Raw genomic sequence first — 27,873 nt, 5'->3', positions numbered from 1 at the left:
TTAAGGTTGTGGGGGAAGTGATGGTTCTAGTAATTTCTGTCCCAGATGTTACAAAATTACGGTAATTCTTGGTACCGTCTGACGGACCGAGGAGCGGTACGGAGGTATTTAGGACCCAGGGGAAAGTCAGGCTCCGTACAGAAGGACCGAGTCTTGGGCGCACACGCCTCCTACCAAAATCACAGCCCAGTGGAGCCGGGGCTTTCATTCACAGCTTTCTAGAGAAATCTGAGCCCGAACCTGCCAGAATAGGGAATCTCACCCACCCAGCTCAGCAACGAGGACACCTGCAGAAACACATTCCCAAAGCAAGGCTGGGCGGCCGTGTGAAGGTATTTGTTGCCTTTTTTCTCCTTTCTGTGTGTGCAGCACCTCTCCGCCTTTCCCCCGCTCTTGCGATGCCATGGCTGCGGCGTTTCAGCACTTCGGTGCGTGGACAGCTCCCATCTGCAATCCCTCTGCGCTCCATCCTTCCCGCACCCACTCTCCACAGCCTCCGCGGTCCATCTTCCTTCTCCCGGCGCCCGCGCAACTAGCGCTCCCTTAGACTATCTGCACCACCATCTCCACCATCACCGTCACGGTCTCCATCACCAGCGCCGTAACTACAGTGAACATAGCTGTGTCTTGTCACTTAGACAAAGCCCGAGATCCTCAGGGTAGAGGAAAGAGCCCAAGTCTTCAGACCTAGGAGGGAAAGTTCAGGTGAACGACACCCCTGAAAACAAAGAGAAACGCCTGCTTGACAAAACAGGAAAGTAGAGGCAGGAGAGAGAGACACCGGGCAGGGGGACAGATGGGGCATTTGCCAGAAACCAGCAGTTAGCCAGCTGCCTTTCAACAGATTAGGAGTTGTTTAGTTCAGGGGATTAACATGGCCCAGGGCATAGTGTTATTCCTGTAAAAGAAATATAGGTGGAATTCATGTTTCTGGTTTTCCAATGGAGAATCACCAAGGAACAGGGTGGTGGTGCCTATGACTCATACTCACCCACATGCCCGTTTTCCTTCCAAAATGTTTACTGCAGAAAGTCCAGAATTAAGTTTTTTTTTTAAACTGAAATGTTCAATAAAATGGGGACCCCAAAGGTTAACTCAGCAACCAGAATAAAAATTGGAATGATGAGTGATGATAACCTAACAAATGCCACTCTCCTAGAAAAGTGCTATGTATTCAAAAGTCTCTTCCTGCCTGCTTATTTCATTTCAATTTCCAAATCTCGAACCTCTCATTGATGCAGAGAAGACAGATCCTTTGCCCAAATGGCCGAAGTGGGAATGAGACTCAGAGCAGGTGGCCTGGCTTTGTTCATCACTCGTCAAGGACTGGCTCATATTTGGAAAGGGAGATTTTTGTGGGCTTTCTCGGTAACACCATTTTCCTGTAACAGTAATGGGTGACAGAATGCAGACATTGAAGAGGCATTTTATGTAGCTGTGTTCTGCCAAGCCCTGCTTTACGGTGCTGTCGTTTTCTGTCTCCGCTGAAGAGAAGTTGCAACATCAGTCAAATATCTGACTGATTTGGACTTTAAGGTCCAAATCCAAGTCATGGCATCTATTTGATTTAATCAAGATCATTTGTTTTATAACAGCTTACAAACATCAGAAAATAAGTGCCCAAGCCTGTCATAAATAAAAATCTTTCGTGGTGTTCATTTAATCAATTTTTGTGTTGGGATTTTTTTGGAAAGTTGGTTTTCATAAAATCAACATCTTGATTAAAAATAAGACACAGGACTATATTTTTACATGTGAATAATGTCAGGTCACATGTAACAATCAAGTTTAAAAGGGAGCGTAGAAAAGATTCCTTTAAAAACTGCCCTAGTATATTTATTCTGCCTCTTCACAAATAGAGAGTGAAGCAAATTTCCCTAAACCAGATTGGCTATCACTAGAATAAAGAACGGTCACAAACAGGCATCTTCGCAAAGAAGTTTTAAGGAGGAATTAGCTCCATACTCTTTTGAATGAGGAATAGTACCATTATGTCAAATGTTACTTAATGCTACTAATTACATAAACACAGGCATAATTCCACCTGCCTCTAAAATTCACTCATTTGTGAACTTGAACCAAGAAACTAATGAAAATATGAAGTGGAATGGATTTTAGAAAAGAATAGAATTTGGTCATTGATAAGCTGTCTTTGGACCAGTGATATGCACAGTAAAGAAGACCTCTCAAATCCCTGGGAGACCATTCTTCAAACTCCCTTATCCCTTGTCTGGTTCAGATCAGACAATGTAAAAAAAAGTGTGTATATTGCCAATTCTAGTTGCTTCTAACCAGAAACTCGGGCCAGGAATTCAATGCTGCTGTCTTCCTGTGCTTAATACAATTTCCTGAAGCTGGGGAAATTTCAAAACAGTGCTGCTTTGGTGAGATTTACAGGCATCTGTCTCAGAAGCAATGTCTTTCCCTGACTGAAATGTTATGCTTATTAATTTTTAAAATGCCACTACCCCAGTTTCCTTATTAACTTTTTCTATTTAGGGCTGTTTTACTTTTTTCATAATTTCTATAACAGAACTGACTTTCTCAGTTTTATAATGGATTTAAAAGTGAACAGAAAACAGAGTTTCCAACACGGAGTGGTATCAGACCCTGTTGTAGACACATTCTTTGAGGGGCACACCCTTTTAGAAGCATGGAATAGAAAGTTGGAAGGTCCTTTATTTTGTCTCCAGTTCTCGAAAGATGAAACCTTGAACTGTCTAGAATTGGTGGTGTCTGCTCCTTCTGCAAGGCTTTACAAAGAGGAACACTTTATTATCCCTGAGAAGTCTATCCAGGACTTTCCTCACTCCTCTGAGCAGAGCCATCCTTAATAAATGGATTCTGGCTGCCTTAAACCTTCTCTGCTGTTCCTGTTACACAGTGGCTCAAACAGAGGAAGTAACGCAGCAGAAGGGGTATAAAAATTACGAAGTGTGGCTACATGCAGTCAGCTCAGAAATATCCCCTCAACTTCACCAAGATAGACATTTTCCCCATTTATATTTGTCTCCCAATTTTTTATTGTTTAGGTTGTTGTTCATTTTATTTTCATTTCCCTGTTGTTGTTGTTAGCTGCTGTCAAGTCGGTTCCAACTCATAGTGACCCTGCATACAACAGAATGAAACACTGCCCAGTCCTGCGCCATCCTCATCATTGTTATGCTTAAGCTCATTGTTATAGCCACTGTGTCACTCCGTCTCGTTCATTTTCCTAGAATAAAGTTCTTTCAGAAGGTCCACACGATGTGGATTCTGACAAGTCTAGTGTCAGCCCTGAGTGTTATATCTCTCTAGAGAAAAACATGCTTAATTTCCGATCCAGATTTTTCTTAGTTGAATGGAATTTTATGTTCTTTTGTCTGATTCTTCAGGGATGTGGAAATCCACTGGTCAGTTCCTCCTTCTTCCCCCAACCCTTTATTTATTTGAATAATAAGTTCATTATTCTCCCGTGCCTCTAAGTTCATTATTCTTCCGTACCTCCCTGCCTCCCAAAGCCCTTCATCATATCTTCTCTCCCAGGTAAACCTGTTTTTTTTTTTCCTTTTTATGGACTTCGTTATTGTGTGACAGACGTATCAGAGAATGTTTCCCGTGTGGTGAGCTGAGCTGTCTGTGAGCTCTCTATTTCTATGAAGTTTCTCCTTCCTGATTTCAGAACCAACAGGAATTTCCCCATAAGTGTTTGAGTTGATCTACTCCTGTATCTTGGACCCTTTTAGCCGAATCTCCAATTCCTGGATGTTGCAGACGCTGCTGGTGGCCCCTCCAGCCCTGCTCCTTAAAATAGCATCACTTCAATTCTGCTTCTTTTATTACTCAAACATCTTATGAGAAGTTCCATACCTTTAAGTGTATCAAGAACATAGCTTTCTCAGTGTTCATTATTTTGTAGTTTTGAAGGAAATAGGAGAGAAGTTGTGGGTCTGAGAATGGCAGTTGGAGGGCTCAAATCACAGGCTCTATAAGTATAAAGCCTCTAGCCTGATGTGTGATCAAAATAAACAAAAAATGTGAGATTTTTCTCTTTCCTTTCTTTCTTTCTGTTTCCCTCCTCCTCTCCCTTCCTTCCTACCTTCTCTTGTCCTTCCCTCTTCCCCTCCCTCCTTCCTTTGTTCCGTTCAGTTGATACAGAGAGAGATATAGAGCATGCAACGGTGGGTGAGAACAGTTAGTGGTGTGGTAAGATAGGCTACCATTGCTCCAAGAGAAACGGCTGTATTGGGAGAGCTTTTACTCTCCTCTTAGACAGTGTGTCACTGCTGTCCACAGATAGTGTGAAATCTGGCCTCAGAGGCAGATAACCCACCTTTTCAATCACTTTGATTCTTTGCAAATCCTCTAGACCAGTGCTTCTCAAACATTCATGTGCACACAAATCGTCTGGGGAGTCTGCTGCTGATTCAGTAGACCTGAGCTTATTTCTAATAAGCTCCCAGGGATGCTGGTGCTGCTGACCCATGGGCCGCGCTTTGAGAAGCAATGACCAAAAACCATTTTCTTCTTTTTTTTTTTCACATTCCCACCTTTATGTCTGTTTATTAAATAATGGCACGCCCATTAAAATAAAAACCGTTCCAAGTTCTGAGGCAATCAGAGCTCAGAAATAATATCTCCAGTCGAGGAGAGACGACATACAAAGAGCCAGTTTCCTCCCTCCCGTAAGCAAACTCCCGCACTTCACCTTCACCTGGCAGTTTTCGTACCCCTGATTCCTGTTGTGTGTTGTCTGCCCATTCACAGCCCGAAGAGTGGCCCAGTCACATAGACATGCTGGGAAAAAGACTGAATGGAAGATGCGGCAAGTGGGTTGAGCAGCCATCTTTGGCTAAGCCCTGCCTTACTTACATTTTTCAGATCCCCTTCCTCTGTAAACAAAGAGCCCATCCTGAGAGAAATGCCCTCTTCCCCTGATGAGAGGAAGGATCCAGTGGCTTTATTCCTTTCCGTTGATATTCCTAAGAAGCATAGCTAATTTGTTGTTAGAATCTGGGCATTGACTGCTGGCAATTTGTAGGTATAGTTTAGTATCATACAAAAACTTTCTAGTCTAATTTTCTATGTCTCAGTAAATGTTGCTTCCCCCACCGCTATAAAAAAAATTTTTTTTCTTTTTTTTTAATTGCTTCCCCCACTGCTATAAATAAAGATTGTCTTTATTTAAAATACAATGAAAAAAAAAAAAAGCCCTGTTGCTGTTGAATTGATTCCGACTCATAGCGACCCCGTAGGACAGAGTAGAACTGTCCCATAGAGTTTCCAAGGAGTGCTTGGTGGATTCAAACTGCTGACCTTTTGGTTAGCACCTGTAACACCTAACCACTACGCCACCGGGGTTTCCAAAATACAGTGAGGTATAAGGTAAATGGTACTTCAATTAAAAACTTTGCTACCTAACACAGTAAGTAGGCAAAAAAACAAAAAACTAAGCCTTCCCTAGAAGTTGGTTTTTCCCTTAATTCTTTGCATTACCTTCCCTCCTCAATAAAAGAATAAAAACTTTGTCGATTGTTCTAGAACTCAGGACACAATCCTCTGTCGACTTCCTCTGAATCTCAGTCTATTCTAATTCTGATCTGGCATCTATTTTGGCTAGACGTTTCCAGTGTCTCTATCCTGATGAAACTCATTCCAATTTACTTTTAACCTTCTTAAAAGCAGGACCAAATGGGAGCAGATGACTGTGTGCTGGATTTCTATTTTAAAAGGAGCCAAGGGAATTTACACAATGAATATTTATGTGGCAAGGGTAAGCCCTGGGCTAGGACTGGGCTGAATTCTGGTCACTGTACACTTTCGCCATTAAAGTTCTCCCCTTTATCCTTCCAGAGTACTCCTCCCACCCTGGTAAAGATAGTTAATATCTGTAGGTTGGCTAGCAGTTGATGGAAAGTTGATGGTTTGGGGCCAGTCCTCACACAGGAGACCTACAAACTCTAATGGACAATCTGAAATTTCGTCCATTGGAAAAAAGACTCCTTTCTGGTCAGGAGCCCTGGTGACACAATGGTTAAGAGCTCTGCTGCTAACCAAAAGGTCAGCAATTTGAATCCACCAGCTGCTCATTGGAAGCCCTATGGGGCAGCTCTACTCTGTCCTATAGGGTTGCTATGAGTCGGAATGAACTCAACGGCCACCATTTTTGTTGTTCAGCCCCAAAGAATGTTGCAATCAAGCAGCCTCTGAGATTTAATGTCGGATCTACTGGCAGTAAGGGAGCATATAGTCTTTCAGGAAAGATTTCAAATACAGTCATACTTTAAAAAAACAGAATTTTGCTCACTGTGATTTTCAGCTTTAGTCTAGATGTATCAGCAGCATCTATTTTTATTTTGTTCCGTATAAAAATTTCTTTTGGCATTCCTAGGGGAAAAATGCATATTCAGTTAAAAAAAATCGAAGTGGGGCTTTAGAACGGTAAAGAGCTATGAAGATCTATACCTCATTTGATGTACCTGTCAACTTTGGAAATACACATTTTACCCTTTCTGATGCATGAGGTAGTTGATTTATGTGAGGAGATTTATCACTGTGATTCATTTTCTAGATTTTCTTGAAAGAGAAGCCCACCAGACAAAGATGAGGGCAGTTTCTCATTTCATATTTGTATTTTATTTATGTATACTCAAATTGCTCTTTATATTACCAAGAACACCCAGAAGGCATACAAATTTGCAGAACTGTTCCTTAATTGTCAGTGTTCTATATCCCAAACAATACTTAGGCTTGGTAGATTTTATCCTTGTAATTATGACAGTGAGATACTCTTTCCTCCCCAAATTGTGTCAGTTTCACAACATCTGAGCCGATCTCCTCTAAGGCTTGTGGGTGTAGGTGTGTGCCTCTGTGTGAGCGTAAGTGTGAGTGCGTGATGGGGCACTGGTACCCAGAGTGTTCCAGAAAAGGCACCACGGATAGAGGCTGTGGGTTTAGAAGTCAGTCTCCACTCTTACACCCATAACCTCGGGCTTTTCCTTTTGCCTAACAAGCAGAGCAATAAGCTAATTTTAAGGATTGGTGTGAAGATTAAATCACATAATATTAGAGCTCTTGGCACAGAACAAGTACTCAGGGAGTATTTGTTTTTCTTTCCAGCTCTAACACGGTCTCATTAACTGGCTTTAGGCCAGTCACTTAGCTGTTCAATGCCAAAATATCCTGTCACTTACCTGGAGTCAACATAACTATGAAATCAACAAGAATATTACAGTTAATGGACAGTGGAGCTTTTTATTTCCCAAGCATTTTTACCTACGTTATTTCATGTGATCCTCAGCATGTACTCAGGAATTACCTTCCTCCTGCCTACACTGCAGGGTCTGTAACAATGAAAAAGGGTAATTGAGCAAAATGCTTTGAAATAACCATATCCACACATACATATTTGTAGGCGAGACTGCTATTCTGATTGTCTCCCACTATATTTAATGCATGTTTCTGAAGATGATCACAAAATAAATGAGAACAACAGAGTATAAAATAACCAAAATAGATTTCATTTAAATTACTATACTTTCTAAAAGGATTTTTTTTTTTCACCTTGACTCTTCGACCTGTAAAAACTAGGGTGTGTATGTGTACAAATGCACTTCCTGAGACTGAATTTAGTATGAGGAAATGCACACATAGATATTTTTCTAATGGAAATTTGAGATGAAGCATGTGTCCGGGATCTATAGGTGCCATGTTTTCAAAAATATCACAACACAGAGATATTTTTTTCCTCCCCTAATTCAACAATTTACTTTTTTTTTTTTTTTTAACCACTTGCCATTGATTCTGACTCATAGCAACCCCACGTGTACTCCACAGGTTTTTCAATGGGTGATTTTTTGGAAATAGATCACCAGACCTTTTTTCAAAGGTGCCTCTAGGAGGACTTGAATCACCAATCTTTTTGTTAGCAGCCTAGCATGTTAACTGTTTGCACCACCCAGGGATTCCCATCCAAAAACACCACCACTGCAGTGACTAGTCCTTAGAGAAGGCATGAATTAATAGTGGAGGTAGCCTCTACCTTGGCTTCCTTAGAGGCTGCTGCTGAGTTACTCTTCATATTTTTGCAACAATCTATAGATACAGAATCACTTAGGGCTCAACCAGCAGTGGGAGAGATGGTTTATGATGCTCATATCAATCTGCCTCAAGTGTCTGTTTTGGTTATCAAGTACATTTCAACGTCCTGGCATCCTTGTTACTCTGTTCCAAAAAACCAAACCAAACCCATTGCCATCGAGTTGATTCCAACTCATAGCAACCCTATAGGACAGAGTAGAACTGCCCCATAGAGTTTCCAAGGAGTGCCTGGTGGATTCAAACTGCCGACCTTTTGGTTAGTAGCTGTAGCACTTAACCACTACACCACCAGGGCTTCTCAGTACTCTATTAGGCACGGTAAAGTATCTACCAGTCACTCAAACAGAATGGCAGGGTCTTGGATCTGTCATTTCACAAAAGGAAACTACGTTAAGGAAGAGCAAAAGCTAGTGTTAGCTGGGAAAGGCATAGACAGCTAGATTTTAAACAGCTCCAGCCATCTTTCAATGAAGAAACAAAGACAATAACTGGACATCTGTCAGGCACAGTATTAGGTAACCTAAGAAAATCTTGGAACCCACTGGACATAGGCTCATAGAAAGGTAAATCTGAAAGGATTTTAGCAGAGGACAATGAGGTTCTGAGAGGGAAGGTGACTTGCTAAAGGTCACATCCAAAAAAAAAACCCCACTGCCGTCGAGTCGATTCCAACTCATAGTGACCCTATAGGACAGAGTAGAACTAACTGCCGCATAGAGTTTCCAAGAAGTGCCTGGTAGATTCAAACTGCTGACCTCTTCGTTAGCAGCCATAGCACTTAGCCACTACACCACCAGGGTTTCCAAAGGTCACATAGCTCCTAAAAAATAAATAAAAAATCAAACTCATTGCCATCAAGCCAATCCTGACTCGTAGCGACCCTAAAGGACAGAGCAGAACTGCCCCATAGTGTTTCCAAGAAGTGTCTGGTAGATTCAAACTGCTGACCTTTTGGTTAGCAGCCAAATGCTTAACCACTGCACCACCAGGGCTCCCACATAGCTCCTAAGTAGTAAATATTAGAATCTCTGTGGACACCTATGAGGCAGAATAGCATAGTAGTGAAAAAAAAAAAAAAAATGAAGAGCATTTAAAAGGGCACTTAAAGAGAAAATACAAGGGATTTGGAGAAAGATTGGGCTTGGATCCAGTCCCCGCCTATAAGTAGCTGTACAAACTTGAGTGAGTCATTTAGACTCTCTGTGTCTCAGTTTCACCATTTGAAAAATGGGGACAGTAATATACTCGTCTCATACATTTGTTCTAAGGATTAAATATTGTAATTCATTACAAGAGATTATTCAAGGACCTGGGACATAATAAACATGGCTACAAGAAATAATAAATTACAGCTAATACTAATACCATGGGACAAAATTACCACTCCCATTTCTTTAGATGATATGTCATCTAGTCTGTCCCTTTACAGCTTTTTTAACCAATTCAGAAAAGTCGAATGTGAACCAAGTCCTTCACAGGAACAAAAGATTACGTGATGTGCAGTCAACTGAAAATGCTACATCCTAGAGAATATCCTTGCATGGTGTATCACTTTTAGGGCCTTAAATATTATCAGTTGAAATTGTTATTAAAGTAACAGTCTATTCAGACTTCTGAATAAGTATGAAACCCAGTGGCCCTGGCTTCTGTATTGTCCCCAGAAAACTCTACTGTATGCTGAGCACAGAATAAAGATATAGATTGAAGCAAATTTATTTCAGATATTATAGATTGGAGGCATAGCTATGTGTGGAAGCAGGCCATGAAAAATGCAATCTCAACTCTCCCCTTGAACTTGTAGTAATTTATCTTGGAAAGATTGTTGAGTTCTCTGAACTGTAAGGTAAGTAACTTGCTCCAAGCAGCTTTAAATCTTCAGTGTGGGAATGAGCTGTTGCTATGCACTGCTCCATGGCTTGGAACTATTAACATTACCCAGCATGCTTCAAGGAGGATCTGAAATACAATGTGCCTAGGATAAGTTTACCTAGAAAAAAATGTATACTTTGTGGATGAGGGAGGATATTAAAAGTCTGCTACAACTTCCTCATTTAAGGAAAACAATCCAACCAGAGGGGGAAAATCCACTTACTTATTCATTTGAAAAAAACAGTTTGAGAAAGTAGTCTCTTCAGTTATTCTCTACGCACTTACTGAGCACCGACTGTGCAGCCCTAGAACATAAGGTGTTGAACATATGGTGATGAATACAATGGAGTCCCTCCATTCAAGGACCTGACCCTTTTTGTGCTAGGTATGTGCTGGGGATTCACCAATGAATCACATCCACTTCTTGTCTTCAAGGGGTTTAGAATACAGAAGGGGAAAGGAAAATGGCAAGAAGATGTGGTATGTATGGACTGTGGGGACGCACGACCTCTGAAGGTCAGGGAGGGTCTCCTGGAGAAAATGACCTCCAGGCTGAGTACTGAAGGGCAGACAGGAATTAATCAGGTAGGCACCAGCAGGCATTCTAGGAAGAGAGCAGCTTTTGCCAAAGCCCATGGAGGTGAGAAGAACCGCAAGTGGCTCAGTGTGGCTGCGTGGCTGGAGAGATGACTCTGGAGGGACAGATCAGATCACATGATGAAGGGTCTTAAAATCCATGTTACATAGTTTTATACTTTATCCTAGGGCAATGTGAAGCTGTTGATTTATTTTAATCCAAGAGTGATATGAACAGATTTCAATTGTAATCCAGAGAATGGATTGGAAAGGGGCAAGGTTGGCAGCAAGGGCACAAGTGAGAAAAATGCTGCAGGAGTAAGCAAGTGAAAAGCCATGTGGCCTGAACAAAGACACTGAATGAGGATGGAAAGAAGTGGACAGACTTGCAAAATATTGTGGAAGCAATTGCCTGGGAGTGGGTGGTAGTAAGGGAGAGGATGGAATAATTGCAAGTTTCTGGCAGAGGAAGCTTCATGGAAGATGTCATTTCCTATGAGATGAAGGTGGAGGAACCAATTCAAATGAGAAACTGATCAGTTCGATATTGAACATACTGACTTTGTTATGTCGATGGAACATCTAAGCGGGGATGTTCTGTAGGCAGTTGGATACGTAGCCCGAAGATCAGGAGAAAGATATGGGGTCTGATACTAGAAAGCACTGGCATTGGAGTGATAAGACTGAGTAGAAATGACGAAAAAGCTAAGAGAAAAATTTGAGGGTATGAAATCACAGAAAATAGCAGGAAAATGTAGGAGAATTTGAAGAAGGATGAAGTAGTCAACAGGAAATACTGAATAAAGGTAACCCATAATGGATACTAAAATTTGTCTATTGGATGCAGCAACAAAGAGGTCAACAAAGAAGATGACCATCTTTCCGGATTTTCTTAGAACCGTTCCAGTTTGTGCTGCTGGTCCAGCATTATGATTGCCAGTATCCCCTAATGTCTACCATACCCGTACCAGTTGCCGCTGAGCCGATTCCGACTCATAGCGAGCCTAAAGGACAGAGTAGAACTGCTCCATTGAGTTTCCAAGGAACGCCTGGTGGATTCACTGCCGACCTTTTGGTTAGCAGCCATAGTTTCTAACCACTACTCCACGAGTGTTTCCCCATAATGTCTAGGTTTGGATGATAAATCTTATGCTCTTTGAAGTCATTGATGATGTTGGGAAAGCAGTTTCAGCAGTGAGTCCAGGAGAGATTACAGGGGGTGTAGGAGTGAACTAGAGAAGTTCAACAGCCAATGAGGTGACTTTTTGAAGGATTGGGATGAGGCTAATGGAGAGGGAATTTTAACGTCAGATGAAGATTGAACTAGATGGATTTGGAAATTTCTTCCTATCGTGGGAATCTAAGATTTCAGTTCATAGCACTATTTTCTTTTACTATTCTAGGTACTTAAAATCAGTGAGAAGCAGGAGTCTCTTCTATTTCTGGTTTCAGCACATTACCAAGTGCTGCTTAATGAATGCCAGTTACTTGACCTGTTCTTCATCTCCCCCATATCTGAAAGGCAACATAAAGCAGAAATGTTAAGTTGGTTGCCTCCCTTAAGAAATTAGTCCTACTGCTCTGACAGGGATCACAATAGAGGGTCCGGGACAGAGCTGGAGAAAAATGAAGAACAAAATTCTAACTCAGAAAAAAAAGATCAGACTTACTGGCCTGACACAGACTGGAGAACCCCTGAGAGTATGACCCACGGATACCCTTTTAGCTCAGTAACGAAGTCACTCCTGAGCTTCACCCTTCAGCCAAAGATTAGACAGGCCCTTAAAACAAAATGAGACTAAAGGGGCACACCAGCCCTGAGGCAAGGACTAGAAGACAGGAGGGGACAGGAAAGCTGGTAATAGGAAACCCAAGGTCAAGAAGGGAGAGTGTTGACATGTCGTGGGGTTGTTAACCAATGTCATAAAACGATATGTGTACTAACTGTTTAATGAGAAGCTAGTTTGTTCTGTAAACCTGCATCAAGACTACAATAATAAAAACAAAGAAAAAGAAATTAGTCCTAAACTAAGCTAGTCCTAAACTAAGCAGGAGGCTTGTTTATCTTTTAAATTATTTTTATGATAAATCATTATCAATAATAATTAGGTTGGGGTGAATATTCTGCCCTTATTGCAGATACTGTTGACCTAGGACAGATAGGAAAACATATACACTTCCAAGTTTATTCACACTGAGTATCTCTGCTGATGTTTGGAACTTCCAGGTTAGACCAAATAAATATCTGAGGCAGCTTAACTGACATTTAAAATGAGAGAGATACAAGTAGTTTAGGTGTTTTTCTGTATGCCATTTAGGTGGAGTTATCAGAAGGGATATACCTAAGGACATTGAAACACTCAGTCATTATCATAAACCAGGTGGTATCTCAAGACAACAGGAAAGAATGATATAGAATGGAATGTTCTAAGTGTATGTTGGGGACCAAGCAAGAATTTCACGGCTATTTGCCGTCTCTGCAGAAAAGTGCCAGGTACAAATAATACAGCAGTTTTTAAATGTCCGCAGGTGAATATCCTTTCTCATTGCTGCTGAATTTGGTTATTGTATTTCAATTTTGAGCCACAAACTCCCCCCCCCCGCCCCGCCCCATTGGAAATCTCTTTTGAGTGACTAGGTATATGTAAGGTTAGGATAAAATGACCTTTTACAATTCTATGTATTGTTAAGATGCAAATGGCTGCCTTAAAACAAAAGGGATATTTCTGTGAAAGACATGTCTGTTGGTGAAAAGAGGCTAACAGAAGCAATAAACTGTACCAAAAAAAAACCCAAACCAAACCCAGTGCCATCGAATTGATTCTGACTCATAGCGACTCTTTAGGCCAGAGTAGAACTGCCCCCATAGAGTTTCCAAGGAGCACCTGGTGGGTTTGAACTGCCAACCCTTTGGTTAGTAGCCATAGCACTTAACCACTGAGCCACCAGGGTTTCCATAAATTGTACAGCAGCCATAAATTCTCTGCCATCTTTAGGCCTGTGAAGAGCCACATAAAACATGCTGTAATGGAGAAGGATCTTCTTTCTGTTTCTTAAAGTAATTAATAAAACAGCAATCTATTGTTAATCTGATCATATGCTATTATGTTAACAAGCCAACGTAACTAAAAAGTTCTCAAATATATTTCAAATGCTTATGTGTTATCCATTCAATTTGTCAATAATAAAATTATGCTAAGTATTCCATTTTAAGGATAATTTAGCATTTATTGTTAAATACCTAATCAGAACCACAGCATAATTAATATACTGCTTTTCTACTGAAGCTTCACCGAACTGACCTGGTCTTTCTTTGTATCATCTCTGTTCTGTTTCTCTTGTGTGCATTTGTTTTACAGTAAGCGATGGCCTGGGTTTTGCTTCTCCCTTGGATGGCAACTACCACATAGGGCCTGAATGTCCTACTGCTGCTTTCCAGGAACAGGAAGAAGACTCCTTCGTTGTCTTTTTTGGTGGCAGTTTTGTAAGAACACTGTTGAATGGGCCACAGTTTCAGCAGACCATCAGGTGAATGGGATCAGTCTGTCTTCTTTCAAAATATCAGAAATTAAGCAGCTGGAAAGGAGATTTGGCCAAGATGACCCACCTACAGGCTGGACTCAGCCCAGAGACTATAGAGAAAGCTCGCCTGGAACTGAATGAGAACCCAGATGTTTTACATCAAGATATTCAGCAGGTCAGGGACATGATCATCACCAGGCCTGACATTGGGTTTTTACGCACAGATGATGCCTTCATTCTGAGGTTTCTCCGAGCCAGGAAGTTTCACCAAGCAGATGCCTTTAGACTCCTGGCCCAGTACTTCCAGTACCGCCAGCTAAATCTGGACATGTTCAAAAACTTCAAGGCAGACGACCCCGGCATTAAGAGGGCTCTGATCGATGGGTTCCCTGGAGTGCTGGAAAACCGAGACCACTATGGCAGGAAGATCCTTCTGCTGTTTGCAGCCAATTGGGATCAGAGTAGGTAAATGTAGATAGTGTCTTTACTTGGTTTTTCTTTTCTATAAGCATAATCACTGCATGTTTGGGGTTATATGGTTTTACGGGTTGTGGGCTTCTATTTATTAAAATATGTTCCATACTCCACAAAGTAAGTCTTAAGGGCCATTGGTTTAGTGTCATTAAAAGGCAACGTCAGATTTGCAGTGTGTTTTGAATAATAGAATCATAGCCTTGAAGTTGTAAGGGACCTTAGAAGTCATTATTGTAGTTCTCAAAATGGATCGTCTATTTTAACAAAACAGAGATCTGTTCTTCTAAAAGAGCCATGTATTCTGTCTTAGGGTTCTCATCTTGAACAACAACAAAAATAGATTCAGTAGATAGCTTTAAATCAATGTTTTCAACACATACAAATAATTTCTTGGATCCTCTTCATGACTTTAATATCTTATATTTCTTCTGAATTCCTGAACTTTCTATCCAAATGCCCTCTAGACATTTCTTCTCCCTGAAAGTTCTATAAAGAGCCCCAAATTCAGGATGTTCCAAAATGAACTTAGCATCTTCCACACTATACTGTTTTTCCATCCATCCAGTGTCTCAAACCAGAAATCTGGGAGCCATCCTTGACTTTTCCCTGCCCTTTGCTCCTCACATCCAACTAATCACCAAGCCCTGTCCTTTTCTTCTTAAATATCTCGCCGATCTCTTCACTTTTCTTTGCTCTCCATTACTATTGCCTTAGCACAGGTTCTCACCGTTTCTCACTTAACATTGCTTGGACAGTCTCCTAACTGGCATCCCTGTCTCCAGCCTTGGCTTCTCTAAGTCAGTGTAGTCTACACTGCAGCCAGTGTGTCGTTGCCCTGATTCTCCAAAGAGCAAAGCCTTCAAACCAAAGTAAGTCTTCATGATCCACCTTCTGCATCTCTGGCTCTGCTTCATTCCCTTCCCTTCTCTGATCTAGCCTGAGAGAAGTACAAACTTTGCCTTGAATAGCTATGGTTTTTCACATATCTCCAAGCCTTTGAACTTGAACTTTTTATTTTACTTGGGGAGACACAGGTTTAACTTACAAAATATACCAAAGCATCCCTGATGCCATTAAAAGGCATGTCTAGGGTACCCCTTTCACCGTCTCACCTTCACATCTCCTCCTCTAAATGATAACAGTGTAGGACACCTTAGGGACCACTGGTTATTTTCTGGTTGTTAAGCCAAGGTAGGGCAGCTTAACCCTGGGAAGGTATTGGAATGTTTTAACATTATCTGTCTAGAGATTGGGCAGATCTGCACCTGAGCTGGGAGGAATGTCCACATTTCTGCTCTGTTGGTCTGTAAAGTATTCATGATGCACCTCTCTTTGCATTGCTTTATGGTTAGAAAGATTTCTGCGTCTTTACATACATCCATTCATCATTCCCTCAACAGGTATTTGCTGAGTATAGATTTTGTGGCAGGGCTTTTACTAAGGCACTGATGACAATGATGAAACACACGATCCCTGCCTGTTGTCCAATATATGGCCTGGCAATGGTGCAAACATATACCCAGCTAACACTCAGCTACCACAGGATAATTTCCCCTGAGACACACACCATCAACACAGGAACGACAGGGCTAAATTAGAGGGAATGGTACTTCTCCCCAAAATGGCACATTAACATTTGGGGTTTTGAAACAGAAAACTTTTGATGCATCTGGGGAATAATCACGCTGACTTCAATTGTGCTTGGTTGGAAGCGTTCTAGAACTTCCATCTGATAAAATAAATGATGCATAGAACACCAGTAAGTGGTGATTTGCCACAAAGAAATAAGCCATGGTAAAACATCTTATTTTGTATTAGAATTTGTTCTGTATATATCTCAAAATGTGCTGTTTGGAAATAATAAATGAATCTCCGAGGGAATAATCCACATGTTGACCAAGTTATTTTACACCTCTGTCCCTCAGTTTCCTTCTGTGTAAAATAAGAAGCTGGAACTACGTAATTCCTGAAATGCCTTCCAGTGCTAATGATTCATGAATGCAAAGCTCGATCAGCCTGTTCCTGTGGATGGGAGTGGATTTTAAAATTCACTTTACAGGACTCCTACTTCACTAGGCTTTTTGGAGTAAATTCTCTCTCCCCCAAAAACTGGGTCTTGAGGCAATTCTTTTTTTTTTCAAACTAAGTAATAATACTTGTTTCAAATCATTTTGGTTTTAATAAGAATGTGGTAATGATAATGCTACCACTGACAAAAAATATACATATATATATAGCAAGTAAACTCACTGTGAATTCAGATATTGTCCCTAACTAGTTGTCCGGCTGGGGTCAAGCAACCTCTCTGAGCCTCAGTTTCCTCACTATAAAGTGGGGTGATAACGATATCTAGCTAATGGTGTAGTTGGAAGGCTTGAATGAAGTAATGCATTTAAGGAACACAACTCGTTGTTTTTGGCACGTGGTCAGCACTGAATAATCTTAGTTTCGAATATTATTAGTATTATTCTTATAAACACCCCACTACAAAAATAATAGAGCATAGATGGTAAATCAATCAGACAGAGACAGTAATACAGTACTTGAAAATGGAGTTGATGTGACAAGTCAGTCTGCTTGCATGCCTGTCCTCAGCACCTGCTGGCTTTCTCCCCAAGCATGGTTCCTGTCTCTCAGATGCAGCCAGGATGGCACCCGCAAGGCCTGGCAGAGTTAGCACAGCTCTGCAAAGCGATGAGTCCATTCTCACTGGTGGCCTGAGATGACCGTGAAGTGATTTGAAGGTCTCAGATGAAAGGTTTACTGAGATTAAAATGGTTATTAATATTTATTAAAACGATGGACATCTCATTCATCTAGACCGCAGCACCATGAACCAAAAACTCAGAGCAGCAGGCGGTAGGAAGCGCTCACCTGCAACGGCACGCGGGGCTCTTTCTGCTGTGGTGGCGGTGGGTCTTAGGCTCAGGCTGCCCTGGGCTCCCAGCCAGAAGCTGGCCTTCCCCAGGAATGGGCTCAGCAGGGAGCTGGGTGACTTCTGTGTTTGCTGAGGCTTCCAGGCTCAACCGAATGGAGTTAGATTAAATCAGGACCCACATATTCATTCATAAAATGAAAGTGGCACTTCCTGAGTCAGCAGAGTGTATGTTTCAGCCCCCAAGCTTGGTATGCAGTGGTGACCTAAGGGGACATTATCACTCCGTGAACCCTTTGATCTTTCTTATCTAAACTCATACTGGCATGGGCAAGAACTCAAAATTGGCCCCCTTAATATCCTACGAAAAATATATTCATTTCTAGCTTCTTTCTTAGCTGCAGTTTCTTACCCAGTAATACTGTCTGATTTTCCCATGGGCCCAGATGTTCAAGGAGGGAAATATGAGCCAAGAGGGGCATGTCTCTTATTTCCAGTTCTCAGTTAAAAAAACAAAAAAGTTAAATGTGCTCAAATTATTTTGCCTTCTTGAGTCTTAATTTCATCAAGTAGAAATGGGCATGATATCTGGCCCATGGGGTTTTTGCAAGGATTAACCCTACTTAATAACGTCCAAAGGCAGAATAGCATAGTGGCTAAATGTACAGAGTCCCTGGGTGGTACAAACATTAATGTGCTCAGCTGCTAACTGAAAGGTTGGAGGTTAGAGTCCACATAGAGGCACCTCAGAAGAAGGTCCTGGCAATCTGCTTCTGAAAACCTTACAGAGCACAGCTCTGCTCTGACACTTACGGAGTCGCCCATGAGTTGGAGTCACTCGACGGCACCTGGCCTAAATGCACAGACTTGGAGCCAGACTGCCAGATTCAAATCCCGGGTTCCTCCTAACCAGCTCTGTGACCCTCAGAGGGTTGCTTAAATTCTTATTACCCTCAGTTCTCACCTGTAAGATGGACTGAGGATGATAATCAGTTAGTGCACATTGTTGTTGTTGTTGTCCAGTCAATTTGGCCTCGTGGCAACCCAGAGTAGAGCTGCTCCATAGGGTTCTCAAGAATGTGACCTTGCAGAAGCCGATTGCCAGACCTGTGTTCCTAGGCACCTCTGGGTGGGTTTGGACCACTAACCTTTTGGCTAGTATTTGAGCATTTAACCATGTGTGCCACCCAGGGACTCCACTGACGCTAGTTGGCACTCAACAAATGGTAGTTGTTTCTTAAGGAAAAAAAAAAAAATCAAATCAGGCAAATATCTAGGATTCTGAGCCACAAGATGTACCGTCTAAGGGCAGCAGCATTTAATGCCATTGCCAGGTTTTCTCCACCTGGAAAAGTATAAAAAAATACAACAGGGGCCCTACCTCCAAAGTCCTATGAGAGTTCAACTGTGGCTGAGAGACTTGAGAAGTCACCTGGACCTAGTGCTCCCACATATTGGGTCTCTCATATTATCAGAATATAAGAAAGGCATTTGGGGGATTCAGGCAAAAAGAGCCCGGCAATCCACTACAATAGTGCTGTGTGTAGCCCAGCTGGTGCCAAGTACCTTAAAGGCAGATGTGTAGCCCAGCTGGTGCCAAGTACCTTAAAGGCAGAAAAACAATTGGAAATAAATTCCAAGTCAGAATATGCAAAATTACACTGAAAACATTTCTGTCAATGCATTGTTTTTCACGATTAAAAACAAACTCAGAAATCAGCAAACAGGTTGGAAAATAGTTGAAAAAAATGGTTCTTTAAGGAAGAACAAAGTCAAGAGCAATTTAGTAGAGAGAAAAGGAGGCTGATGAACAACTTATTATTACCTTCAAGGATCTGGAGTTATTATAAGAAGGCAATGGACCCACTAGGCTTTCTCTGCCCAGAATGCAGAGCAAAAGACGAAGGTTTAGATTGAAGCACAACAGCCATCAGGGAGCTTGAGCCAAGCCCTCACCCAGGGTGGACAAGAATGAGGGAGTCAATCATTTGCCTCAGGAGTAAATTTTAAAAGGGGTGTCAAAAACTCAGAAATTAAATAATAGTATCATGCAACAAGTTAAAAAACCAAAATTAATGTGAAGTATCCCTGATGAATAAAATATCAAAATTTTAAAGAAGACAACACCAATTTTACTGATTTTTCTTTTCACCTCAGGCTCCAGTATGGCTGCACCCATCACTGCTCAGTCCAACCGGATTTCTTTGGGGAAGAGCCTTAATTTGGCTCCTGACTGTACATAATATTACAATTACACAGAGCTTCATTGTTCTGAAGCATTACCATGTGCATTTTCTTATTTAATGCTCCTAAACACTTGGAGGAAACCCAGGTGGCATAGTGGTGAAGCACTATGGCTGCTAACCGAAAGGTCGGCAGTTTGAATCCACCTGGCTCTCCTTGGAAACTCTATGGGGCAGTTCTACTCGGTCCTATACGGTCACTATGAGCCGGAATTGACTTGATGGCAATGTTTTTTTTTTTTTTTTTAACTGTTTGGAGAATTTCACTATGGCCAAGTTACAGATACAGAAAAGCAGGTCAGGGAGAAGAAGACGTTTTCTACCCAAGTTGTGATATGACTCATCGATGGCAAAACTCAGACTCAGATTCAGGGCTTCCAGGTCCAGGCTCATTCCAAAGACATCTGGAGCCGGTTTCTCACAGCCCCTGAGTGGTTAGATATTTTAAAATGTCCATGGAGCTTCTGAAGGCCTGTGAGTGGATTTCTTGTTGGTGGACGAATGTATGCATGAGTGCAAATGAGTCCCAGAGGAGAAGATCTAAGGTCTCGGTGTCATGATTCTCAAAAGGAGCACAGCCGGCCCTCACTGCAGCTAGCTGTTAGTATGAAGGATGGTGTTAACATTGTGGAGTGTTTGACATCTCCTCCACCAGAGGAGCTGGGGCCCCACATTCAGAACCCCAGATAGGGACTATCTAGAACATCTTATCAGCTTCAATAACTACCATTGGTTTAAGTGCTTTTGTGGCAGGTGTTTCATATATTTTTATAAGAAATATTTTCATTATTTCTAATTTCCGCCACAGTCCTGCAACGATCTATGCTATATACACAGGTAATATGTAACAGAAGTGGGATTCTATTCCTAGCTCATCTGAACATAAAGATCATGCTTTCCACTTAAAAAAAAAAAAACAAAAAACCATTGCCATGGTGTCGATTCCCACTCATAGCAGCCCTATAGGACAGTAGAACTGCCCCATAGGGTTTCCAAGGAGTGTGTGGTGGATTCGAACTGCTGACCTTTTGTTTAGCAACCAAACGCTTAACCACTGTACCACCATATTCCCAATGCTTTCCACTAAGCCCCATCTATTGTTTCACTCCTCCCCTAAACTCAGAGTCTGAAAGACTCTTGCAATCAAAATCTGAGTCACTGGTGTGTTTCAAAGTAGCAAACTGGCTCCAGGATCCAAACTCAAGGGTTTTTTCCCACCCTCCCCTCTACTTCATAGCCCAGTCAAGAAGCACAGGGTGACTAAGCGTGGGCAATGAAACCATTCCTGTGGATCCTTGTGGGACTCAGGCAGACAGGAGTGTGCAGTAGAGGTTTTGTGCCCTGGAAATTGAAATGATTCCGGAAGCTCTACGGCAAGGGCCTGTCTAGTGCCTAACATGAGTCGGGAGAAAAGAACTGGGGGAGGGATTCACCAGTTCAGTTTCAGCAGGTTCAGAAGTTGGATGGGGGAGACTTGTTATTCTCAATGCAATGAATTCAAGTCTCATTCATTCATTCAGTAAACACACTGAGTGGCTATGATCACCCAGGCATTCTGTGAGCTCTTGAAGAGCCAAAGGCAAAGCTCACTGTCCCAGCATGACAGTTCATATCAGTATCAGTCCCTCCCCTCACCCCCTGGTCCCTTTAGTCATTAAATGGAATGTGGGAAGATGAATGTTACCGGGATTTTTTTTTTAACATCCTGCCTTCTCAGCTCTGAAAGCAAACGGGAAAATCAGCTGGGATCAGTCTGTTCATAGGGAATAGGTGATTTTCCATTGCCTTTCAGGGAGGCTGTCAGGTGCTTCTAGTCACCTCATGCCACGCAGTAATTCATTCGGCGGCTGTGCTGGATATAGCAGCTCCTTGGAACGTTACAGGCCATTGCGGACCTGTGGCGACCTGCAAACTGATGATAGGAGGACGCACCGACAGCTCCGTGGTGCCATTTGGCAATGAGAGATAAGCATCAGGCAGGTGATTTCTTCTGAAGAAGACCCCAAGGAAGTGGGTGGGACAGAACTCTTCAGACTATAAATACACCTGCTGACTGAAGTCTGCTCTTGGGGCTTTTGGAAGAGCATAAAAGAGCTTTTAACCAGTGGCAGGGGGTCTGAGCGTCATTCAGCTTTACCATTCTCAGCCAAAGAACATGTGGCATGAAAGGGGACAGATTTCTAATTATCAGTGCAGAATACTAGTGGGGTGAGCCAGGGGGATTTTATGCTTCTCACCAGGGCCATCATCTAGCCCCCCTCCTCAAATCCCAAGACCTATGAAGAGAGGTCTGGGAGAATGTTTAGCAGCCTGTTCTCCCTATAGAAAAAGGGCTAGAGTTGCTCTAGTGATCAGCTTTCCAATTGTTATGAACTTGGGAATGAGCAAAAGTGAGCTGGAGAGAGAGAGAGAGAGAGAGAAAGAGACTACAACAAAAACAAACATTATTGAGTGTTCACCATGTGCCAGCCAGTAATGCCCTGAGGTAGGCACTATTAACATACATCTTTTATGGATGACAAAACTGAGGATCAGAGAGGTTAGGTAACTTATTCAAGGTCACACAGCTGGAAAGTGGCTAACACGGGCTGGATCTCAGACTTAATTCTACAGTTATAATGCCATGCTGTACAGCTTATCACTGGGACTCATTTGCCAAATTTGGAAGCCACTAAATTAGACATTTGGGGGGGTCTCAGTGAGATATCATCAGAAAGCCTTCCCCAGTCACTTAAGGTAGCAAAGGACTGAAAAGGACCTCATGGTTTATCAGGCAAATGCTATTGCCACATATTCCAATCTTACAGAAATGTGGCAAACTAAACACTGTAAAATCCTTGTCCGATCTCCGCCCTAATTATTTGACAACAATGACAGTGACAACAGGAACAACATTGATGTTTCAAAATCCCAGCCCAACGAAGGAACCTGGATATTCCTTGGAATATGTTGGCAAAAGTGGTCCTAACATGAGCCTGATTTAAGGTGGCAATGCAAGGCGTCGTCTTTGCCTCTCTGTCCTTGCCATTAAATGAGTGGCCACATGGGGGTTTCAGTTGCCAAGCAGAGTCGAGGCCCTGCTGCTTACTGGCCTTATGACCTTGGGCAAGACACAGATCTTCTCCTACCCTCGGCTTCCTGGTAGTTTTGTCTGGTAATATTAGTATGTGCTTTGTAGCACTGTGAGGATTAAATGAGATTGTAGGTGAAGGGGTCTGACATGGAGAGTCATTCTCTTCCTGCCATCATTAAGGTAGTTTCCCTGCTTCCACATAATCCAGGGAGTCCCTGGTGGAGCAAAAGGTTAACACACTCACTTGGTTGCTGACGAAAGGTTGGTGGTTTGAGTTTACCCAGAGGTGCCTTCGACAAAAGGCCTGGAGAGCTACTTGCAAAAAATCAATCACTAAAAACCCTGTGGAGCACAGTTCTACTCTGACATATACAGGGTCACCATCAGTTGAAATCGGCTTGTTGGCAACTGTGCTTTTGTTTTGTTTTTACCTAGTCCGGAGTATAATACAAGTCCAATATATGATTTCTCATTCAGTTGAAAGGCCTTATAAAATAGAATATATTACTGTTAGGTGCTCATATAAAGCTGTTTGTTGATGAGGAATGGAGTTAGAAGAGTTTATGATGTGCCCAGCTTGCCGCAGCGGGCCCAAACAGAGCAACGATCGTGAGGACGGCGCAGACAAGGCAGGGGCAGTGTTTTGTTCCGTTGTGCATGGAGTTGCTATGAGTCCGAACCTATTCAATTGTACCTAACAACAATGTTGGCTGCTTCCTCAAACCTCTGACAGTGGATATGGCTTTTCACATGGGTCAGCCAGGCAGTTCCTCAAATATTTCTTCTAAATAAATCCCCTCTTCCTCCACAAAAACTCCTTGTCAGGCACATTTCACCACCCACACTTTAATTCCACTTAGGCCAGGACTCAGCTGCTTCTTCTGCCCACTGGCACCCCCTTTCAATGGAGCCAGGCCCTTAAAAGTGGGCACGTTAGAAGCTGTTTCCTGTAGGGTCGAATTGATGAGGAGTGCTGGGCTCCTAAGCTCCGTGAGGAAGCTCTGAGATAATATAGCCATGCCCTTCCTGCCTGCGGAAACCCTGGTAGCACAATGGTTAAGTACTGCAGCTGCTAACCAAGAGGTTGGCAGTTTGAATCCACCAGGCACTGCTTGCCAACTCTATGGGGCAGTTCTACTCAGAAAAGATGTCAGCTGTCAAGTGGCTTCTACAAGTTCTTCCAAAGGCAGGGGTGGAGCTTGCAGAGGGAGGAGCTATGAGGGCAGAGAGAGCTGGCTTTTATTTATAGGGTATGTTTCCAGGACAGCTGCCCCTCACACTTTCTGGTTTACAAACCCTGGAGATTAAAATACATGACACTCTTTACTTTGTAGATAAAAAGTTTCCAGTGATGGCTGGAGATTCCAGGGTCTAAGAATAATTTCCTCCTCCTTCTCAGGGCAAGACCAGGAGACAGCAACCTGTGCCCAGCTTGCTCTCAATTACTCCACTTGCAATCCCGCTGCAATCCGGGGTAACCTGGGCTGGCTTGTTGAAAGGCCGATACCAGGAGAAGATAGCTGGCAGAAAGGGCATTTTTTAATCACGGAGGTGCCTGGATGCCACTCTCATGGTTGGGCATAGCTGACTTCCTGAAAGTTTGCATTGCAAGGCTAAGACGGCTTTCCCTGCACAATCTGCAGCTCTTCTGGGCCCATGTATTGCTTTCCCTGGTTCTCCATGTGACGGGAAAGCATCTTCTGACCACTTTACAAGGAGGGTGCCCTGGAGCTGAGAAGGCAATTCCCTGCAAATACCCAGGGCTTAGCTCCCATCCCGGACCCCTGGACCTCTGCCTTGTAACCACCGCTAGTTCCCCTGCCCTTTAAATATGGTTCCCAGATCATCGCTCCTGAGCGGTGAGACAGGGAGCCTTCAGCAGCTGCTGGGAGTGATTAAATGCCGAGCTTTAGGAAGGTTGTAAATCAAGCTCAGAGGCCATTTATTGTGAGCATACTATAAAGCAGTAGAAGTTATTGCTACTATACTGCAAAATGCAACACCAGACGGGAAAATAGAGGGTAAATTTTGTTGTGAAGGTTTTAAAGTGATATGTTGTTTTTTCTTTGCATGTTCTCTTTCTCACTACTTTTCTCTTTTTATTTCTCTCTCTCCCCTGTCTCCCAACACTACCCCCTAAGGGCCTCTGGATTTAATTTCAAGTATGGCACTCCCCCAATAACACCTAATGTCTTTCTGGGTTCCACTAGAGAAGTTAATAGTAATAATGCTCCCAGCACAAAGCCCCTCCCTGTGCCAGGCACTTGGCACACCTTATTTAATCCTCACAACAGCTTATAAGGGGATATGATTATCCTCGTTTTACAGAGAGGGTTTTTAATCTAGGAAAAAACCACAAGCTACTTAGTGGTTTGACCCTGATATTTCTCTTTCCCATGCTTCGTAGTGCCTGATTATGTCTGGGGTCTGCTGTTATGGAGCCCTGGTGGCCCAGTGATTAAAGGGATCGACTGCTGACAGGAAAGTCGGTGATTCCAAACCACCTGCAGCTTCTCGGGAGAACGATGTGGCGGTCTGCTTCCGTATGGATTTACAGCCTTGGAAACGCTGTGGGGTCACTATGGTTTGAAATCGACTTGACGACTGGGGTTTTTTGGGGTTTTTTTTTTTTGGTTATGGATACCAGCTGCCACCAAATTGACTCTGAGTCAATGCCATTCCATGTGAGTCAAAGTAGAACTGTGCTCCATAGGGTTTTCAAAACCAAACCAAACATGTTTCTGACTCGTAGTCACCCTATAGGGTTTTCGGTGGCTGATATTTCAAAAGTAGATCACCAGGCTTTTCTTCTGAGGTGCCTCTGGGTAGACTCGAACCTCCAGCTTTTCCGTTAGCAGCAGAAATACTTTTACCATGTACACCATCCAGGGACTCTGCCCTTGGTCTTAGTGCCACCTAATCTCTGATCCACCAATATTTGTTGTGAAATCCCTGCCCAAGAATCTTTAATGGTCCCTTAAAGTTGGTTCAGTCTCTTTACCATATAAATGAAACCTTAATAATTTGGCATTCCTTTCTACTCTGTCCTGTAGGGTCACTATGAGTCGGAATCGACTCGACGGCACTGGGCTGGGCTTCCTTATCCAAAGGTCATCTTCCACTTAAGTCAAATGAGTCTCACCCAGTAAAATCGTCTCCGTTTTCTCCTCCCTGTTCATCACAGCTCCTCCCACCTTTGCTCAGATAGTTCCTCCTTGTCAGTCTCCATTGCTATAGAGGTAAGCATGGGGGCTGCAGGAGCTGGGGGCACAGTGGTTAAGTGCTTGCTGCTAACAGCTAGGTTGGCAGTTCAAACCCACCAGCCGCTCCTTGGGAGAAAGCTGTGGCAGTCTTGCTCTGTAAAGATTACAGCCTTGGAAACCCTATGGAGCAGTCCTACTCTGTGCTACAGGGTCGCTATGAGTTACAGTTGATTCAACAGCACAAAATGACAACAACAACCCAGCTGGGCATTGGGGCTTCAGAGAAATTTTCCTGGTGACATCACCTAACATAAAGGAGAAGAATGAAGGCAGTGGTGGTTCAACGGTAGACTTCTTGCCTTCCATGTGGGAGACTTGGGTTTGATTCCCGTCCAATGCACCTCAAGTGCAGCCACCACCCACCCGTCAGTGGAGGCTTGCATGCTGCTACAGTACTGAACAGATATCAGCAGAGCTTCCAGACTTGAGATGGACCACTCCGACTGTACGGGGAGCGGGGGAGGGGGCAGTCACATGAGTCCGGCTACCAGCAACGAGAGTGAGCAGAAGGGAAGGGAAGGGAAGGAAAGGAGGCTGCTAGAGACAAAAAGAACACAATACACAGTGATCTGAAGGGAGTAAAGTCTTGTTGCACAGAGAGAATCACAGCTGGTTCCACTGAGCATGAAATATGTTGTTATTATTTTGTTAGGTACCATTGAATTGATTTTCAGCTCATTGTGACCCCATGTGTTACAAAGTAGTGCTGCCCCATAGGGTTTTCTTGGTTGTAGTTTTTATGAGAGCAGGTTTTTCTCCCGAGAAGCTGCTGGGAGTGTTTGAACCACCAATCTTTTAGTTAGTGGTGAATCCCTTAATCATTGCACCACCAGGACACTGAGCATGGAATATAAGGGGCCTAAATGGTGGGAGACGAGGCTGAGGAAGTACCCTAGGGTCAGGAATGAATGGGCCTGCATGTCATAGGAATTTGGGCTTTATCTTGAGGCAAATCAAGTTCATCTTTCAAAGAGATATCCACACTAAGCAGCTTACACCTATGCTAAGGCAACACTGATCTCTCCTTTGTTCTCTCCTGAATGCTGGCCTCGCTAATCTTTTACCGCACACTTTTTCACGCTTCAGGGAGACTCCTGAGGCTGGACACCCGTATCTTTTTCTCCTTGGTAACCATGGGTAGAGACAAGAGCTTGGTGGTACTCTGTTGACTTACTTGTGGGGTGAAAGCTGGAACAATGCATGGTTCAAATGAGGAGACTCACTCTAGACTCTTCTGAATGACAACATTCTATTGGAGGAAGCTGGAGTTGTGTGCAACTGAACTTGAGAATGAGGGACGAAGATACTATGCTGCCTCTGTCTGCCCCTTGCCCAGGGATTCTCCACATGACATAACGGAGACAGGAAGTGTCCTGGAAGCAGCAGGAGCAACCAGGGCACAGGATGGGAGTCAACTCTCCTGGGCTCTGCAGAGGCTCTGTCAGCTGAGCTCTCGAAACCAATTCTTCATCGAACAGTGAGGTTGTGGAAGTAGATTATTTACAACGTTTTCTCAGCTCTTAAATTCTGTGTCTCATTGCTCTCAAGACTGAGTTAAGGGGACTTTTGAAATTATAGGAGCTTCCATTGTTCAGGATGCTATCCCCATGTAGCACTTAGGGAACGGAGGCTTGAAATCCAGCTCCTTCTTTGTGAACAGCTTCTTATTTCTACTCAGTGTCTCCCTTCCCTTGGCAGGTTTGTGGAACTTCTTTTGATAACATTAGTTTCTCAGGAGTTTCTGATTGGTTAATCCATCATACCATTTTATAGCATGCATATTTATTATCATATCACACCACCACAGGTAGAATATTTCAGATTGATATTTCATCTGTGAAGTCTCCCAAAGCAATTCTCTAATGCCTCATTGATATTTTATACCTTTGTAAAGAAAGA

The 27,873-nt window shown here is 42.9% G+C and overlaps 1 protein-coding gene across 1 annotated transcript in view; it reads left to right on the top strand.

Moving 5' to 3' along the window:
• Nucleotides 1-242: 242 nt before the first annotated feature.
• CLVS1 (clavesin 1) overlaps nucleotides 243-27,873 on the top strand; it is a 223,879-nt gene continuing 196,248 nt past the window's right edge. Inside the window, exons 1-2 of the mRNA XM_049854250.1 lie at nucleotides 243-332; nucleotides 13,884-14,511. Of these exons, the coding sequence (XP_049710207.1) occupies nucleotides 14,057-14,511 (455 nt within the window). The 5' untranslated portion in view covers nucleotides 243-332; nucleotides 13,884-14,056. The remainder of the gene's footprint in view (nucleotides 333-13,883; nucleotides 14,512-27,873) is intronic.

Source organism: Elephas maximus, chromosome 15 (assembly GCF_024166365.1).
Source record: "Elephas maximus indicus isolate mEleMax1 chromosome 15, mEleMax1 primary haplotype, whole genome shotgun sequence".
Lineage (NCBI taxonomy): Eukaryota > Metazoa > Chordata > Mammalia > Proboscidea > Elephantidae > Elephas > Elephas maximus.
This window is presented reverse-complemented; position numbering and strand designations above follow the sequence as displayed.